Here is a 17,492-nt window from a genome sequence, read left to right as displayed (position 1 = left end):
GTTTTAACTTTTGTGTCAATATATGTTACCTTTTAATCAATTTTGACTATCTTTGATAGTGCCCACATAGACCCAATCCCAGAGGGTTATTTGTCTGCTATTGTCTAAATCCGGGATGAAGGCACAATACAATTTAAGGCCAGTTTCTCTTAGTCGGTTTTTCACGAGCGTCCTTCGGTGATGGATGTGCCTATCTACGTCTCTCTGAGGTTTCCTTTTGTGGGCTTTAGTGTCCTTCGTTCCTGGCTTGGACCTAACACCCCTAATGGGGTAAAAGAGGGTTTCATCTGGATCAGCACTACGGCCAGTAGGCTAAGAAGGACTCTACCCGTCCCCACATGGAAGAGCAGGGATGTACTGTAACGTTGCCAATCAGCGCCGGATCCCTCCGCAGTGATCTCTGGGGTACAGTGCACAAGGTGAACGCACTGCCAAAGTGTAATCAGTGAACAACTGGGGGGGGGTTGTCAAGTCCCTGAAGGCTCTATGGGGCATGCCTGCTGTGATGGGCCTGTAGACCCTGCAACGTGGACTGGGTAATGGGCTAGTTGAGGCGGGTGGTAGTCTTTTATTTTTTTTATTTAACCTGCAGTGGTGGTGGTCAAGAGCAGCAGACTGGCGTAGCGACATCACGTGCGACAGCCATTTTGACGGTTTTCTGGGCAAGCAACCTGTTTTTTGCAGCTCCTGCAGCTTGGTACAGCCAGCTGTTCAGCTATTTGGGCAGCTCCGGCACAGTGCTGCAGCTTTCATCCTGCAGGGTGCAGCAGGTATTGGGGGACAAAGGTATTGAGGGACAGTCAGTCTGAGGGGTTTCAGTGTTTTGGCTTGTGCCCTCCACTCCTCATAGTTGGGTGGTGTGCGGTATGATAGACCCTCAGCATGCCATGGCCTTGTGCAGGCACAGAGAAAGCTACTAGATCCCCCTATCAGATAGGGTCGGCCATCTTCATTCTTCACCCCACAATTACTCCCTAAATGGCCAATTAGGTCTCAGGGCACAATCCTTTGTGCCCAAGGAGAAATATTTTTTCCTATATGGTCCCACCCAAAAATAGATCCCATGCAGTGAGAAAAAGTAGACCCCACCCCAGCATCAGTAGACCCCCAGCAACAAGAGATCACCCAGCAACAATGGACCCCCCCCCCCCGCAACAAAATACTGCAAATACAACATTTCGGACAAAATTCGAATTCCAATAGTTTTCTAATCCAATTCAAATAGTTTTCTAATTGAATTTGAATTTCTGAAGAGAATAAAATAGAATAAAAAAAAAAAAGCATAGAATAGAAAAGAATATAATAGAATAGAAAAAAAAAGAATAGAATATAATAGAGTAAAACAGAACAGAATACAAAATAAAAATTAAAGAATAGAAAATAAAAGGATAGAGTAAAGCGGAGCAAAATAGAATAAAAAATAAAAGAATAGAATAAAAATAGAATATAACGGTATTCTGAAAATCGATTTTCAAATAGAATAAATTTTAATAAAATAAAAAAGAATAGAAAAAAAAAGAATAGAAAAAAATAAAATAAAATAAAATAAAATAGAAAATATAACATTCCTCAGAAATTCGAATTGGAAATAGAAAAAATTCAAATAGAATAGAAAATTAAATAAAATAATTAAATAGACAATGGAAAAGAAAAGAATATAACTGTTTTCCAAAATTTGTATTTCCAATAAAATAAACTTAAATTCACATAGCATAGAAAACAATAGAACAGAAAAAAAAAGAATAGACTACAAAAAAAACAATAGAATGGAATAAAAAGAATATAACCATCTTCCAAAATTCAAATTTCGAGCAGAATAAATTTAAATTTGAATAGAATAGAAAAGAATAGAATAGAAAAGAATAGAAAAAATATAACAAGATAACTGTTTTCTGAAATATGAATTTCATAATACATTTAAATTTGAAAAGAATGTAATGTAAAAGAAAAGAACATAAAATATAATAATATAATAGAAAAAAAAAAACAATAGAATAAAATACAACTATCTTCCACATTTTGAACTTTGAGTAGAATAAATTAGATTTTGAATGGAATTTGATTTGAATTTGAATGTGATTCAAATCGATTTGAATTTTCAAAATCTGGAAAACTCGAATCGATTCGAATTTGCATAAATGAAATGTGAAAGCGAAGTAAACCAATTTAACTAAACAAATTTATGTAAATACTGAATGGAAACTGTGACAGGCCCAGCCAGGACAGGGGCTTTTGGAGAGGACTAGGGGAAAGCCTCCCACCCACTGACTATGACTCATGGAGAGAGCAGATCATTCTCTAATGATGGACCTCCACCCAATGGACGCTGAGAGCGAGGCTTCGATTAATTCTCTGAAAAAGGACAATAAAGTTTCCCTTCTGGAGTGAATAGAAAGGTGTAATATTAATCCTGTACAGGGTAATGGTGAGAGGGAATATGGTGGTCCTCCTGTAGACTGGGTTGGAGAGGGAATATGGTGGTCTTACTGTAGAATGGGTTGGAGAGGGAATATGGTGGTCTTACTGTAGAATGCGTTGGAGAGGGAATATGGTGGCCCTCCTGTAGACTGGGTTGGAGAGGGAATATGGTGGCCTTCCTGCAGACTGGGTTGGAGAGGGAATATGGTGGCCCTCCTGTAGACTGGGTTGGAGAGGGAATATGGTGGCCTTCCTGCAGACTGGGTTGGAGAGGGAATATGGTGGCCCTCCTGTAGACTGGGTTGGAGAGGGGATATGGTGACCCTCCTGCAGACTGGGTTGGAGAGGGAATATGGTGGCCCTCCTGCAGAATGGGTTGGAGAGGGAATATGGTGGCCTTCCTGCAGACTGGGTTGGAGAGGTAATATGGTGGTCCTCCTGTAGACTGGGTTAGAGAGGGAATATGGCGGTCCTCTTGTAGACTGGGATGGAGAGGGAATATGGTGGTCCTCCTGCAGACTGGGTTGGAGAGGGAGTATGGTGGCCTTCCTGCAGACTGGGTTGGAGAGGGAATATGGTGGTCCTCCTGTAGACTGGGTTAGAGAGGGAATATGGTGGTCCTCCTGCAGACTGGGTTGGAGAGGGAGTATGGTGGCCTTCCTGCAGACTGGGTTTGGAGTGGGAATATGGTGGTCCTCCTGCAGACTGGGTTGGAGAGGGAGTATGGTGGCCTTCCTGCAGACTGGGTTTGGAGAGGGAATATGGTGGTCCTCCTGCAGACTGGGTTTGGAGAGGGAATATGGTGGCCTTCCTGCAGACTGGGTTGGAGAGGGAATATGGTGGTCCTCCTGCAGACTGGGTTGGAGAGGGAATATGGTGGCCTTCCTGCAGACTGAGTTGGAGAGGGAATATGGTGGTCCTCCTGTAGACTGGGTTGGAGAAGGAATATGGTGGCTCTCCTGCAGACTGGGTTAGAGAGGGAATATGGTGGCCTTCCTGCAGACTGGGTTGGATTGGGAATATGGTGGTCCTCCTGTAGACTGGGTTGGAGAGGGAATATGGTGGTCTTCCTGCAGACTGGGTTGGAGAGGGAATATGGTGGTCCTCCTGTAGACTGGGTTAGAGAGGGAATATGGCGGTCCTCTTGTAGACTGGGATGGAGAGGGAATATGGTGGTCCTCTTGTAGACTGGGTTGGAGAGGGAATATGGTGGTCCTCCTGTAGACTGGGTTGGAGAGGGAATATGGTGGTCTTCCTGCAGACTGGGTTGGAGAGGGAATATGGTGGTCCTCTTGCAGACTGGGTTGGAGAGGGAATATGGTGGTCCTCCTGTAGACTGGGTTAGAGAGGGAATATGGCGGTCCTCTTGTAGACTGGGTTGGAGAGGGAATATGGTGGTCCTCCTATAGACTGGGTTGGAGAGGGAATATGGTGGCCTTCCTGCAGACTGGGTTGGAGAGGGAATATGGTGGTCCTCCTGTAGACTGGGTTGGAGAGGGGATATGGTGGTCCTCCTGCAGACTGGGTTAGAGAGGGAATATGGTGGTCCTCCTGCAGACTGGGTTAGAGAGGGAATATGGTGGTCCTCCTATAGACTGGGTTGGAGAGGGAATATGGTGGCCTTCCTGCAGACTGGGTTGGAGAGAGGATATGGTGGTCTTCCTGCAGACTGGGTTGGAGAGGGAATATGGTGGTCTTCCTGCAGACTGGGTTAGAGAGGGAATATGGTGGTCTTCCTGCAGACTGGGTTGGAGAAGGAATATGGTGGTCTTCCTGCAGACTGGGTTGGAGAGGGAATATGGTGGTCTTCCTGCAGACTGGGTTGGAGAGGGAATATGGTGGTCCTCCTGTAGACTGGGTTGGAGAGGGAATATGGTGGTCTTCCTGCAGACTGGGTTGCAGAGGGAATATGGTGGTCCTCCTATAGACTGGGTTGGAGAGGGAATATGGTGGCCTTCCTGCAGACTGGGTTGGAGAGAGGATATGGTGGTCTTCCTGCAGACTGGGTTGGAGAGGGAATATGGTGGTCTTCCTGCAGACTGGGTTGGAGAGGGAATATGGTGGTCCTCCTGCAGACTGGGTTAGAGAGGGAATATGGTGGTCTTCCTGCAGACTGGGTTGGAGAAGGAATATGGTGGTCTTCCTGCAGACTGGGTTGGAGAGGGAATATGGTGGTCTTCCTGCAGACTGGGTTGGAGAGGGAATATGGTGGTCCTCCTGTAGACTGGGTTGGAGAGGGAATATGGTGGTCCTCCTGTAGACTGGGTAGGAGAGGGAATATGGTGACCCTCCTACAGACTGGGTTGGAGAGGGAATATGGTGGTCCTCCTGCAGACTGGGTTAGAGAGGGAATATGGTGGTCCTCCTATAGACTGGGTTAGAGAGGGAATATGGTGGTCCTCCTGCAGACTGGGTTGGAGAGGGAATATGGTGGTCCTCCTGTAGACTGGGTTGGAGAGGGGATATGGTGGCCTTCCTGCAGACTGGGTTGGAGAGGGAATATGGTGGTCCTCCTGCAGACTGGGTTGGAGAGGGAATATGGTGGCCTTCCTGCAGACTGGGTTGGAGAGGGGATATGGTGGTCTTCCTGCAGACTGGGTTGGAGAAGGAATATGGTGGTCTTCCTGCAGACTGGGTTGGAGAGGGAATATGGTGGTCCTCCTGTAGACTGGGTTGGAGAGGGAATATGGTGGTCCTCCTGTAGACTGGGTAGGAGAGGGAATATGGTGGTCCTCCTACAGACTGGGTTGGAGAGGGAATATGGTGGTGCTCCTGTAGACTGGGTAGGAGAGGGAATATGGTGGCCCTCCTACAGACTGGGTTGGAGAGGGAATATGGTGGTCCTCCTGCAAACTGGGTTGGAGAGGGAATATGGTGGTCTTCCTGCAGACTGGATTGGAGAGTGAATATGGTGGTCCTCCTGCAGACTGGGTTGGAGAGGAAATATGGCGGTCCTCCTGCAGACTGGGTTGGAGAGGGGACATGGTGGCTTTCCTGCAGACTTGGTTGGAGAGGGAATATGGTGGTCCTCCTACAGACTGGGTTGGAGAGGGAATATGGGGGCCCTCCTACAGACACGGTTGGAGAGGGAATATGGTGGCCTTCCTGCAAACTGGGTTGGAGAGGAAATATGGCGGTCCTCCTGCAGACTGGGCTGGAGAGGGAATATGATGGTCTTCCTGCAGACTGGATTGGAGAGTGAATATGGTGGTCCTCCTGCAGACTGGGTTGGAGAGGAAATATGGCGGTCCTCCTGCAGACTGGGTTAGAGAGGGAATATGGTGGTTCTCCTGCAGACTGGTTTGGAGAGGGGACATGGTGGCCTTCCTGCAGACTGGGATGGAGAGGGAATATGGTGGTCTTCCTACAGACTGGGCTGGAGAGGGAATATGGTGGTCCTCCTACAGACTGGGTTGGAGAGGGAATATGGTGGTCCTCTTGTAGACTGGGCTGGAGAGGGAATATGGTGGTCCTCCTGCAGACTGTTCACCCGACAAACACCCTGTAGTGCACTGAGCACTGCATAGTGCATTCTATACCCTGATTGGGCAAAGCTTTGCCCAATCAGGGTGCACTGTGAGCTGGTTGTTAAGGAGGGGGGCCGGGAAGCTGTCCGTGGCGTCCTTAACAACCGATGAGTCATCAGCTGTCAATGGGCTTCCCTGGTGACACCTGAATAAATAAAAAAACAAAAATAATAAAAAAAGTGGCATGGGGTCCCCCCCCCAATCCATTCCAGGCCCACGACAAATTTGGACATATACAAGAATGGCATTCGATTGGTGACAGAGAATGATGCATAGTAGGAGGTTAGAGATGTCAATACATGATTACAGATAATACTTACAAGGTGCCAATACATGATTGTAAAAAGGCAACCTAAAGACTCGACGCGTTTCATCAGATGCCACTCAATTCTTCAGGAGTGGATGCATATACTAAACCATGTCTATAAAATTAAACATACATTTTAGAGTATATATTATGATAGTAAATGATATCTAAAAACTCATAGGGGGCACTATGGGGGGCCCCATACTTACAGATCCGCTGAGCCGGAAAGCAAATAGCACATTCCCATATGGCGGCGGCGGCCAGGCACGTGCGGCCCGGGATCTGTAGAAGCGGAGCCAGGAAAAACCCACGGGGGAAGCAAATGGAAGGTAGGTGAGGCAGATGTGCCTTTCGGTGGCCGGGGGAGGTTGGTGTCTTTGTGCCTACTTCCCCCACATGCTGGTGTGCCTGCTTTCCCTTAGCTGCCCTAGCATAACATTAGGGGTGGGACTGGTGACGCCCATCTCGGGTGCAAATGGGAGGGTTAGCTGGGGGGATCTTTTTTCCCACTTCTTTTCCACGTGAAGGTTTCCTCCGTGGATTGGTGGGTGGGTGTCCATATATAAACTCCTCTCTATACTTTGCCTCGCCCACCTTTAATTTGCTTCCCCCGTGGGTTCTTCCTGGCTCCGCTCCGCCTCCTACAGATCCTGGGCTGCACGTGCCTGACCGCCCACAGTCACATCTGCCTCGCCCACCTTCCATTCGCTTCCCCCGTGGGTTCTTCCTGGCTCCGCTCCTACAGATCCTTGGCCTCACCTGCCTGGCCGCCCAAAGTCACATCTGCCTCACCCACCTTTAATTCGCTTCCCCCGGGGATTCTTCCTGGCTCCGCTCCTACAGATCCCGGGCCGCACGTGCCTGGCCACCCAAAGTCACATCTGCCTCGCCCACCTTTAATTTGCTTCCCCCGTGGGTTCTTCCTGGCTCCGCTCCGCCTCCTACAGATCCCGGGCCGCACATGCCTGGCCGCCCAAACTCCCATCTGCCTCACCCACCTTCCATTTGCTTCCCCCGTGGGTTCTTCCTGGCTCCGCTCCTACAGATCCTGGGCCTCACCTGCCTGGCCGCCCAAAGTCACATCTGCCTCGCCCACCTTCCATTCGCTTCCCCCGTGGGTTCTTCCTGGCTCCGCTCCTACAGATCCTGGGCCGCACATGCCTGGCCGCCCAAAGTCACATCTGCCTAGCCCACCTTCCATTCGCTTCCCCTGTGGGTTCTGCCTGGCTCCGCTCCTACAGATCCTGGGCCTCACCTGCCTGGCCGCCCAAAGTCACATCTGCCTCACCCACCTTTAATTCGCTTCCCCCGTGGGTTCTTCCTGGCTCCGCTCCTACAGATCCCGGGCCGCACATGCCTGGCCGCCCAAACTCACATCTGCCTCACCCACCTTCCATTCGCTTCCCCCGTGGGTTCTTCCTGGCTCCGCTCCTACAGATCCCGGGCTGCACGTGCCTGGCCGCCCACAGTCACATCTGCCTCGCCCACCTTCCATTCGCTTCCCCCGTGGGTTCTTCCTGGCTCAGCTCCTACAGATCCTGGGCTGCACGTGCCTGGCCGCCCAAAGTCACATCTGCCTCGCCCACCTTCCATTCGCTTCCCCTGTGGGTTCTTCCTGGCTCCGCTCCTACAGATCCCGGGCCTCACCTGCCTGGCCGCCCAAAGTCACATCTGCCTCACCCACCTTCCATTCGCTTCCCCCATGGGTTCTTCCTGGCTCCGCTCCTACAGATCCCGGGCCTCACCTGCCTGGCCGCCCAAAGTCACATCTGCCTCACCCACCTTTAATTCGCTTCCCCCGTGGATTCTTCCTGGCTCCGCTCCTACAGATCCCGGGCCGCACATGCCTGGCCGCCCAAACTCACATCTGCCTCGCCCACCTTCCATTCGCTTCCCCCATGGGTTCTTCCTGGCTCCGCTACTACAGATCCTGGGCCTCACCTGCCTGGCCGCCCAAAGTCACATCTGCCTCACTCACCTTTAATTTGCTTCCCCCGTGGGTTCTTCCTGGCTCCGCTCCTACAGATCCTGGGCCGCACATGCCTGGCCGCCCAAAGTCACATCTGCCTCGCCCACCTTCCATTCGCTTCCCCTGTGGGTTCTTCCTGGCTCCGCTCCTACAGATCCTGGGCTGCACGTGCCTGGCCGCCCAAAGTCACATCTGCCTCGCCCACCTTCCATTCGCTTCCCCCGTGGGTTCTTCCTGGCTCCGCTCCTACAGATCCTGGGCTGCACGTGCCTGGCCGCCCAAAGTCACATCTGCCTCGCCCACCTTCCATTCGCTTCCCCCGTGGGTTCTTCCTGGCTCCGCTCCAACAGATCCTGGGCTGCACGTGCCTGGCCGCCCAAAGTCACATCTGCCTCACCCACCTTCCATTCGCTTCCCCTGTGGGTTCTTCCTGGCTCCACTCCTACAGATCCCGGGCCGCACGTGCCTGGCCGCCCAAAGTCACATCTGCCTCGCCCACCTTCCATTCGCTTCCCCCGTGGGCTCTTCCTGGCTCCGCTCCTACAGATCCTGGGCTGCATGTGCCTGGCCGCCCAAAGTCACATCTGCCTCGCCCACCTTCCATTCGCTTCCCTGTGGGTTCTTCCTGGCTCCACTCCTACAGATCCCGGGCCGTACGTGCCTGGCCGCCCAAAGTCACATCTGCCTCGCCCACCTTCCATTCGCTCCCCCCGTGGGTTCTTCCTGGCTCCGCTCCTACAGATCCTGGGCCACACGTGCCTGGCTGCCCAAAGTCGCATCTGCCTCGCCCACCTTCCATTCGCTTCCCCTGTGGGTTCTTCCTGTCTCCACTCCTACAGATCGCGGGCCGCACGTGCCTGGCCGCCCAAAGTCACATCTGCCTCGCCCACCTTCCATTCGCTTCCCCTGTGGGTTCTTCCTGGCTCAGCTCCTACATATCCTGGGCCGCACATGCCTGGCTGCCCAAAGACACATCTGCCTCGCCTACGTTCCATTCGCTTTCTCCGTGGGTTCTTCCTGGCTCCGCTCCTACAGATCCCGGGCCGCACGTGCCTGGCCGCCGTATGGGAATGTTGTTATGTGCTTTCCGGATCATCCGATCCGTAAGTGTGGGGCCCCTCACAGTGCCCCCTATGGGTTTTTAGATATCATTTACTATCGTGGCATATATTCTAGAATGTATGTTTTATTTTATGGACATGGTTTATATGAATCAACTCCTGAAGAAGGGAGCGGCAGCTGACAAAACGCGTCGAGTCTTTAAGATGCCTTTTTACAATCATGTATTGACACCAGACACCTTGAAAGCATGTACAGTGAGGGAAAAAAGTATTTGACCCCCCTGCTGATTTTGTACGTTTGCCCACTGACAGAGAAATTATCAGTCTATAATTTTATTGGTCGGTTTATTTTACAGTGAGAGACAAAATAACAACAAAAATATCCAGAAAAACGCATTTCAAAAAAGTTATAAATTGATTTGCATTTTAATGAGTGAAATAAGTATTTGATCCCCGACCAATCAGCAGATTTCTGGCTCCCAGGTGTCTTCTATACAGGTAATGAGCTGAGATTAGGAGGATTCTCTTATAGGGAGTGCTCTCATAATCTCAGCTTGTTACCTGTATAGAAGACTCCTGTCCACAGAATCAACCAATCAGATTCCAATCTCTCCAACATGGCCAAGACCAAAGAGCTGTCCAAGGATGTCGGGGAGAAGATTGTAGACCTACACAAGGCTGGAATGGCTACAAGACCATCGCCAAGCAGCTTGGTGAGAGGTGACAACAGTTGGTTGGAAGAAACAGAAAATAACTGTCAGTCTCCCTCAGTCTGGGGCTCCATGGAAGATCTCACCTCGTGGAGGTTCAATGATGATGGAGAACGGTGAGGAATCAGCCCAGAACTACACGGGAGAATCTTCTCAATGATCTCAGCTGGGACCATCGTCACCAAGAAAACAATTGGTAACACTACCCCATGGAGGACTGAAATCCTGCAGCACCCGCAAGGTCCTCCTGCTCAGGAAATCACATGGTACAGCCCGTCTGATGTCTGCTAATGAACATCTGAATGATTCAGAGGAGAACTGGGGGAAAGTGTTGTGGTCAGATGAGGCCAAAATCGAGCTCTTTGGCATCAACTCAACTCACTGTGTTTGAAGGAGGAGGAGGAATGCTGCCTATGACCCCAAGAACACCATCCCCCACCGTCACACATGGAGGTGGAAACATTATGCTTTGGGGGTGTTTTTCTGCTAAGGGGACCGGACAACTTCACTGCATCAAAGGAATGATGGGCGGGGTCATGTACCACCAAATCTTGGATGAGAACCCCCTTCCCTCAGCCAAGGCATTGAAAATGGGTCATGGATGGGTCTTCCAGCATGACAATGACCCAAAACCCACGGCCAAGGCAACAAAGGAGTGGCTCAAGAAGAAGCACATTAAGGTCCCGGAGTGGCCTAGCCAGTCTCCAGACATTAATCCCATAGAAAATATGTGGAGGGAGCTGAAGGTTCGAGTTACCAAACTTCAGCCTGGAAACCTCAATGACTTGGAGAGGATCTGCAAAGAGGAGAAAATCCCTCCTGAGATGTGTGCAAACCTGGAGGCCAACTACAAGAAACCTCTGACCTCTGTGACCCCCAACTACAAGAAACCTCTGACCTCTGTGACCTCTGACCTCTGTGACCTCAACTACAAGAAACGTCTGACCTCTGTGATTGCCAACAAGGGTTTCTCCACCAACTACTAAGTCATGTTCTGTGAGGGGATCGAATCTAGAAGAAGAGAGAAATCCCGGGGATGTTTCCTCACAATGCTCCCTCCATGCAGCCCCCGGCCGTCTCTCTGACTAAACATCATCCGGGAGCGTCCTGCTGATCCGGTTCTTGTTGGCGGAGTGGCCCCGAGGCACTCAGAGGAATCATCTTCCTGACTCGTGTCACCTCCACCAGGGATTTCTATTCACTGGATACAATCCGGAGTGTCACCAATCAGAGAACAGAATCCAGACCACCCGACGAAATGAGAGAAACTCACCCCATAAAAATCCTATTCCATCCACATTCAGGAGGACTTTCATTGGGTTCCCAGCAGGAGATTACACACAGAGCGCACATACAGCAGAGTCGGGGGGGGGGGGGGGGGAGATTACATAGTTACATAGTTTGTGAGGTGGAAAAAAGACATCAGTCCATCCAGTTCAACCTATGATGTGTGTGTGTTTGCTGTTAACCACACATTGTATACCCCTGTATGTTGTACATTGTATACCCCTGTATGTTGTACATTGTATACCCCTGTATGTTGTACATTGTATACCCCTGTATGTTGTACATTGTATACCCCCCTGTATGTTGTACATTGTATACCCCCTGTATGTTGTACATTGTATACCCCTGTATGTTGTACATTGTATACCCCCCCTGTATGTTGTACATTGTATACCCCCTGTATGTTGTACATTGTATACCCCTGTATGTTGTACATTGTATACCCCTGTATGTTGTACATTGTATACCCCTGTATGTTGTACATTGTATACCCCCTGTATGTTGCACATTGTATACCCCCTGTATGTTGTACATTGTATACCCCTGTATGTTGTACATTGTATACCCCTGTATGTTGTACATTGTATACCCCCTGTATGTTGTACATTGTATACCCCCTGTATGTTGTACATTGTATACCCCTCTATGTTGTACATTGTATACCCCTCTATGTTGTACATTGTATACCCCCTGTATATTGCACATTGTATACCCCCTGTATGTTGTACATTGTATACCCCCTGTATATTGCACATTGTATACCCCCTGTATGTTGCACATTGTATTCCCCTGTATGTTGCACATTGTATACCCCTGTATGTTGTACATTGTATACCCCTGTATGTTGTACATTGTATACCCCCTGTATGTTGTACATTGTATACCCCCTGTATGTTGTACATTGTATACCCCCTGTATGTTGTACATTGTATACCCCTGTGTGTTGTACATTGTATACCCCCTGTGTGTTGTACATTGTATACCCCCTGTGTGTTCTACATTGTACACCCCTGTGTGTTGTACATTGTATACCCCCGTATGTTGTACATTGTATACCCCTGTATGTTGTACATTGTATACCCCTGTATGTTGTACATTGTATACCCCCTGTATGTTGTACATTGTATACCCCTGTATGTTGTACATTGTATACCCCCTGTATGTTGTACATTGTATACCCCTGTATGTTGTACATTGTATACCACTGTATGTTGTACATTGTATACCCCCTGTATGTTGTACATTGTATAACCCTGTATGTTGTAGATTGTATACCCCCTGTATGTTGTGGTCTTTAAGGTGCCCATTTAATCGTTTTTTGAAACTATCGATGCTCCCTGCTGATACCACTGTTTGTGGAAGAGAATTCCACATCCTTACCGCTCTGACAGTGAAGAACCCCCTACGTATTTGAAGGTTAAACTGTTTTTCCTCTAGTTTTAGTGAGTGGCCACGTGTCTTATTGTATCTCCTTTCTCTGAATAGTTTGTTCCTTATGCTAGGGTCGCCAGTACAGTATTTGTACATTGATATCATATCCCCCCTCAATCGTCTCTTCTCCAGAGAGAATAGGTTCAGTGCTTGTAGTCTTTCCTCATAGCTGATGTCCTCCATTCCCCTAATTATTTTTGTTGCCCTTCTCTGGACTTTCTCCACTTCCAGCACATCCTTCCTGAGGACCGGTGCCCAGAACTGGACAGCATACTCCAGATGTGGCCGGACCAGAGTCTTGTAGAGCGGGAGAATAATCTCTTTATTTCTGGAGTGAATCCCCTTTTTTATACATCCCAGTATTCTGTTGGCTTTGCTTGCAGCGGATTGGCATTGCATGCCACTGCCAAGCCTGTTGTCTACCAGTACCCCCAGGTCCTTTTCGATCCTAGGCTCACCCAGAGGTTCCCCCCCTAGTGATCACACACAGCAGAGTCGGGGGGGGGGGGGAGATTACGCACAGCAGAGCACACAGTGTAAAGCAATCTGTATTTTTCTATACTTTGTAAATAATGGGATTGTATCAGATTTTGTTTCTGAAAATCGTCCCGTCCAATGAATTTGCTGCTCACAATCTAAGAACTCCCAATAATGTATTGTAAGATCCCAGGTAGTTCTCCCCCCATCCCCCAAATCATTTCTTATTCAGCATATCTGATACTTCAAGAGCCAGCAGGGCAGGTGCTGTGTGCATAGCCGATCATTGTAATATCAGATTACCCAGAAGAGCTTTTTCCTGGTTTTACTTTTGTCTCGGCAGGTCGTGACGTCAGTATTGTTGTCATTGATGGGCGAAGATGTTTATTTCATCAGCTGTTGAAGGATCAGCTGTGCTTTGTTGGGTGAAATGTGATCTTTTCCTGACCTACAGGTAGGACCTCACAAAGGTCGATCCCTATGACCTCATGCTGATCCAGCATCTCCCTCTGTCTCGGGGGCTCCGCCCTCTTCTGGCATGCGGCGAGGTTTAGCCTGAATCCTTCTCCATGTGACCAGCAGAGTAAACCATCTTCCAGCCAAGTGACTCAGTCAATATTTGCCAGACCTGGGAGGAAAACGTTTCAGCATCTCAACTTTGACGCAATGACTTGGCTGCCTTCGGGACGGTGACTCCGGCGACATTTCACAATCGATGTTCAGGACGGCCGGCTGGAAGGATGAAGGACCGCCTGGAAGAGTTGAGGAACAGAATCAGCCAGGATGACTCTCTGGACTTTGACGAGTTGCTGGCGTTCGATAACCCGGCCTTCCAGGATGGCGAGGCCAACCAGATGGATTTGTTCTTTCAGGAGGTGGCCGCCCTCTCCCTGGCACTGAGGGGTTTGAGGGGCAAAGCCGAGGACATTGAGAAGAAGCAGGCGGAGGTCCTCTGCAGCACCACAGATGTCAAAATCTCTGAAGGAAAAATCGAACTCGGCAAAATGAAGGGCCAGCTGGCCTCCGATGCCAAAAAAGTCCAACTACAGCTGAACCAGATCAAAACCTGGCTGACTCGGGACAGCCAAAGCTGGACGGCGGAGCACCGGATCCGTCAGAGTCAGTACCACGTGTTGACCAACAAATTCCAGGACATCATGACCCAACATTACATCAATGAGACGAGGTACGTGGGGAAGCTGAAGGAGCAAATCATGAGGCAGGCAGAACTGGCCGGCCTCAATCTCCAGGAGGACGAAATCAACCAGCTTATCGGGAGTGCAACGGCACCACAGATCGTCGGACACGACCTGGAGATCCTGAAGGCCAAACAACACTTGGCCATGGCGCAGGAGAGACACAAACAGCTCCTGGACCTGGAGGTCCAAATCACCGAACTGCACTCCCTCTTCATCCAACTGGACCTCCTGGTTTACGAGCAACAGGACGTCATCAACAGCATCGAGTACAACGTCCTCAACACCATGGACTACATCTCCCAGTCCAAGGAGCAGGTGAAGAAGGCGCTGAAGTACCAGAGACAGTCTCGGATAGCCGCCGCCATTTCTGCCGTCCTTGGACTTTGTGCTTGCTGCACCTGCCTGTCCTGTATAGCCGGTGCCGTCCGGTAAGAACTCCGAGCCGGGAACACTTGTGGAATGTTTACTGGAGATTATTGTGGAGAAAAGACACAAAACACTCGATAAGAATGGAGTCCTCTCTGCTTTATCTTCATGGGTGAGACTTTCTGATACCCCAGAGGAACCCCGGAAATATGTTTTAGGTCTCAGGAATCCCTCTGCTAACATTATATAATTGTGGTCAGTGGGAAGAATGTCCCTTACATTGGTGGTCAGGGGGAAGAATGTCCCTTACATTGGTGGTCAGGGGGAAGAATGTCCCTTACATTGGTGGTCAGTGGGAAGAATGTCCCTTACATTGGTGATCAGTGGGAAGAATGTTCCTTACATTGGTGGTCAGTGGAAAGAATGTCCCTTACATTGGTGGTCAGTGAGAAGAATGCTCCTTACATTGGTGGTCAGTGGGAGGAATGTCCCTTACATTGTTGGTCAGTGGGAAGAATGTCCCTTACATTGGTGGTCAGTGGGAAGAATGTCCCTTACATTGGTGGTCAGTGGGAGGAATGCTCCTTACATTGGTGGTCAGTGGGAAGAATGTCCCTTACATTGGTGGTCATTGGCTCTGCCAAGTGGTGGTGGCCTCAGGGTAATGGAGGCACCACCAGATGGGAGGTCAGTCACCCCATGGACAAGGAACCCCAAGCCGTATACAACTTGTAACAACACATTGGAGTTCTGTGCGGGAGACTTCTTTATTTTGTTCCTAGCAGCCTGTGTGGTAAAACGCAGCATTGTACCTCGTGCCTCAGTGCGGCGCCGGCAGTACGATGCTCCACTTGCTTTATTTGAAGTGTGCGTTGCCATGCTGTGAGTTGAAGATAAATGCAGACATGCAGCATTTTTCCACATTGCGACGCACCGCACAGCACTGTGGGCGGGGCATAGAAAACAATCGATTTTCAGGTTCTCTGTGTTTATCCAGCGTGGAGAATCGCAGATCATCGCACGTAATGTGAACCGCCCTTCATTATTCAATTAAGCTTTTAGGGGGAGGTCCGCGCCCTTCTCCTGCGTGCGGACCGGGCTGACGCCTGCAGAGCTTTACTAAAATACAAAGAAAAAACCTGCAATTAGGATAACGATCTGTGACAAGCGGTGATTACATCACACTGTGCACCTGCTGGATCCCCCCTCCCCCCCCCCAGCATGATACAAAATTCTCTGTTCTTATCTGAAGCCAAAACAATTTGTCTGTGTCCTCGCCCGTCCTCACTGCAGCCAACGCTGCGTCCCTTTAACAGCCAATACAAAGTGAATGGGCCGAATCGCACAGCAACGCATGCAAGAAGCTGCAGGCTGCATTTCCTCACAGATTCACCGCATAACAAACCCGGGTGTCAGAGGGGGAGGGCCAATCACAATCAACAGCACCGGAGCGCACAAACGCATGGAACGCATGTAAGCGCCACCGCAGTGCTGGGGTGTGAAGGGTCCAAATGGGGTATTATCAGAGAAAGGGGCTGAAAATTATAAATCACCAGAATAGAGGGGGAATCGCTCTCCATTCCCTGCCCTCCCCCCCGACTCTTTCCTCTCTCTCTCCATTCCCTGCCCTCCCCCCCGACTCTTTCCTCTCTCTCTCCATTCCCTGCCCTCCCCCCGACTCTTTTCTCTCTCTCTCCATTCCCTGCCCTCCCCCCGACTCTTTCCTCTCTCTCTCCATTCCTTGCCCTCCCTCTCTCTATATCCCGCTCTCCCCCCTCTCCAACTCTCCCCCCTCTCTCTCTATATCCCGCTCTCCCCCCTCTCCGACTCTCCCCCCTCTCTCTCTATATCCCGCTCTCCCCCCTCTCCGACTCTCCCCCCTCTCTCTATATCCCGCACTCCCCCCTCTCCAACTCTCCCCCCTCTCTCTCTATATCCCGCTCTCCCCCCTCTCCGACTCTCCCCCCTCTCTCTCTATATCCCGCACTCTCCGACTCTCCCCCCTCTCTCTCTATATCCCGCTCTCCCCCCTCTCCGACTCTCCCCCCTCTCTCTCTCTATATCCCGCACTCCCCCCTCTCCGACTCTTCCCCCCTCTCTCTATATCCCGCTCTCCCCCCTCTCCGACTCTCCCCCCTCTCTCTATATCCCGCACTCTCCGACTCTCCCCCCTCTCTCTCTATATCCCGCTCTCCCCCCTCTCCGACTCTCCCCCCTCTCTCTCTCTATATCCCGCACTCCCCCCTCTCCGACTCTTCCCCCCTCTCTCTATATCCCGCTCTCCCCCCTCTCCGACTCTCCCCCTCTCTCTCTATATCCCGCACTCCCCCCTCTCCGACTCTCCCCCCTCTCTCTATATCCCGCACTCCCCCCTCTCCGACTCTCCCCCCTCTCTCTATATCCCGCTCTCCCCCCTCTCCGACTCTCCCCTCTCTCTCTATATCCCGCACTCCCCCCTCTCCGACTCTCCCCTCTCTCTCTATATCCCGCTCTCCCCCCTCTCCGACTCTCCCCCCTCTCTCTATATCCCGTACTCCCCCCTTTCCGACTCTCCCCCCTCTCTCTATATCCCACTCTCCCTCCTCTCCCCCCTCTCTCTATATCCCGCTCTCCCCCCTCTCTCTCTCTATATCCCGCACTCCCCCCTCTCCGACTCTTCCCCCCTCTCTCTATATCCCGCTCTCCCCCCTCTCCGACTCTCCCCCTCTCTCTCTATATCCCGCACTCCCCCCTCTCCGAC

At 50.6% G+C, this 17,492-nt stretch overlaps 1 protein-coding gene across 1 annotated transcript; it reads left to right on the top strand.

The window, feature by feature from the left end:
- Nucleotides 1–13,904: 13,904 nt before the first annotated feature.
- On the top strand, nucleotides 13,905–14,865 carry LOC309560838 (syntaxin-3-like). Its single transcript, XM_082264523.1, has one exon. It carries the CDS (start codon nucleotides 13,928–13,930, stop codon nucleotides 14,816–14,818), a length of 891 nt encoding a protein of 296 aa, XP_082120649.1. The 5' UTR covers nucleotides 13,905–13,927; the 3' UTR covers nucleotides 14,819–14,865.
- The last annotated feature ends 2,627 nt before the right edge of the window (nucleotides 14,866–17,492 follow it).

This window comes from Pelophylax lessonae (genome assembly GCF_965119305.1).
Source record: "Pelophylax lessonae genome assembly, chromosome: 7".
Taxonomy (NCBI): Eukaryota; Metazoa; Chordata; class Amphibia; order Anura; family Ranidae; genus Pelophylax; species Pelophylax lessonae.
This window is presented reverse-complemented; position numbering and strand designations above follow the sequence as displayed.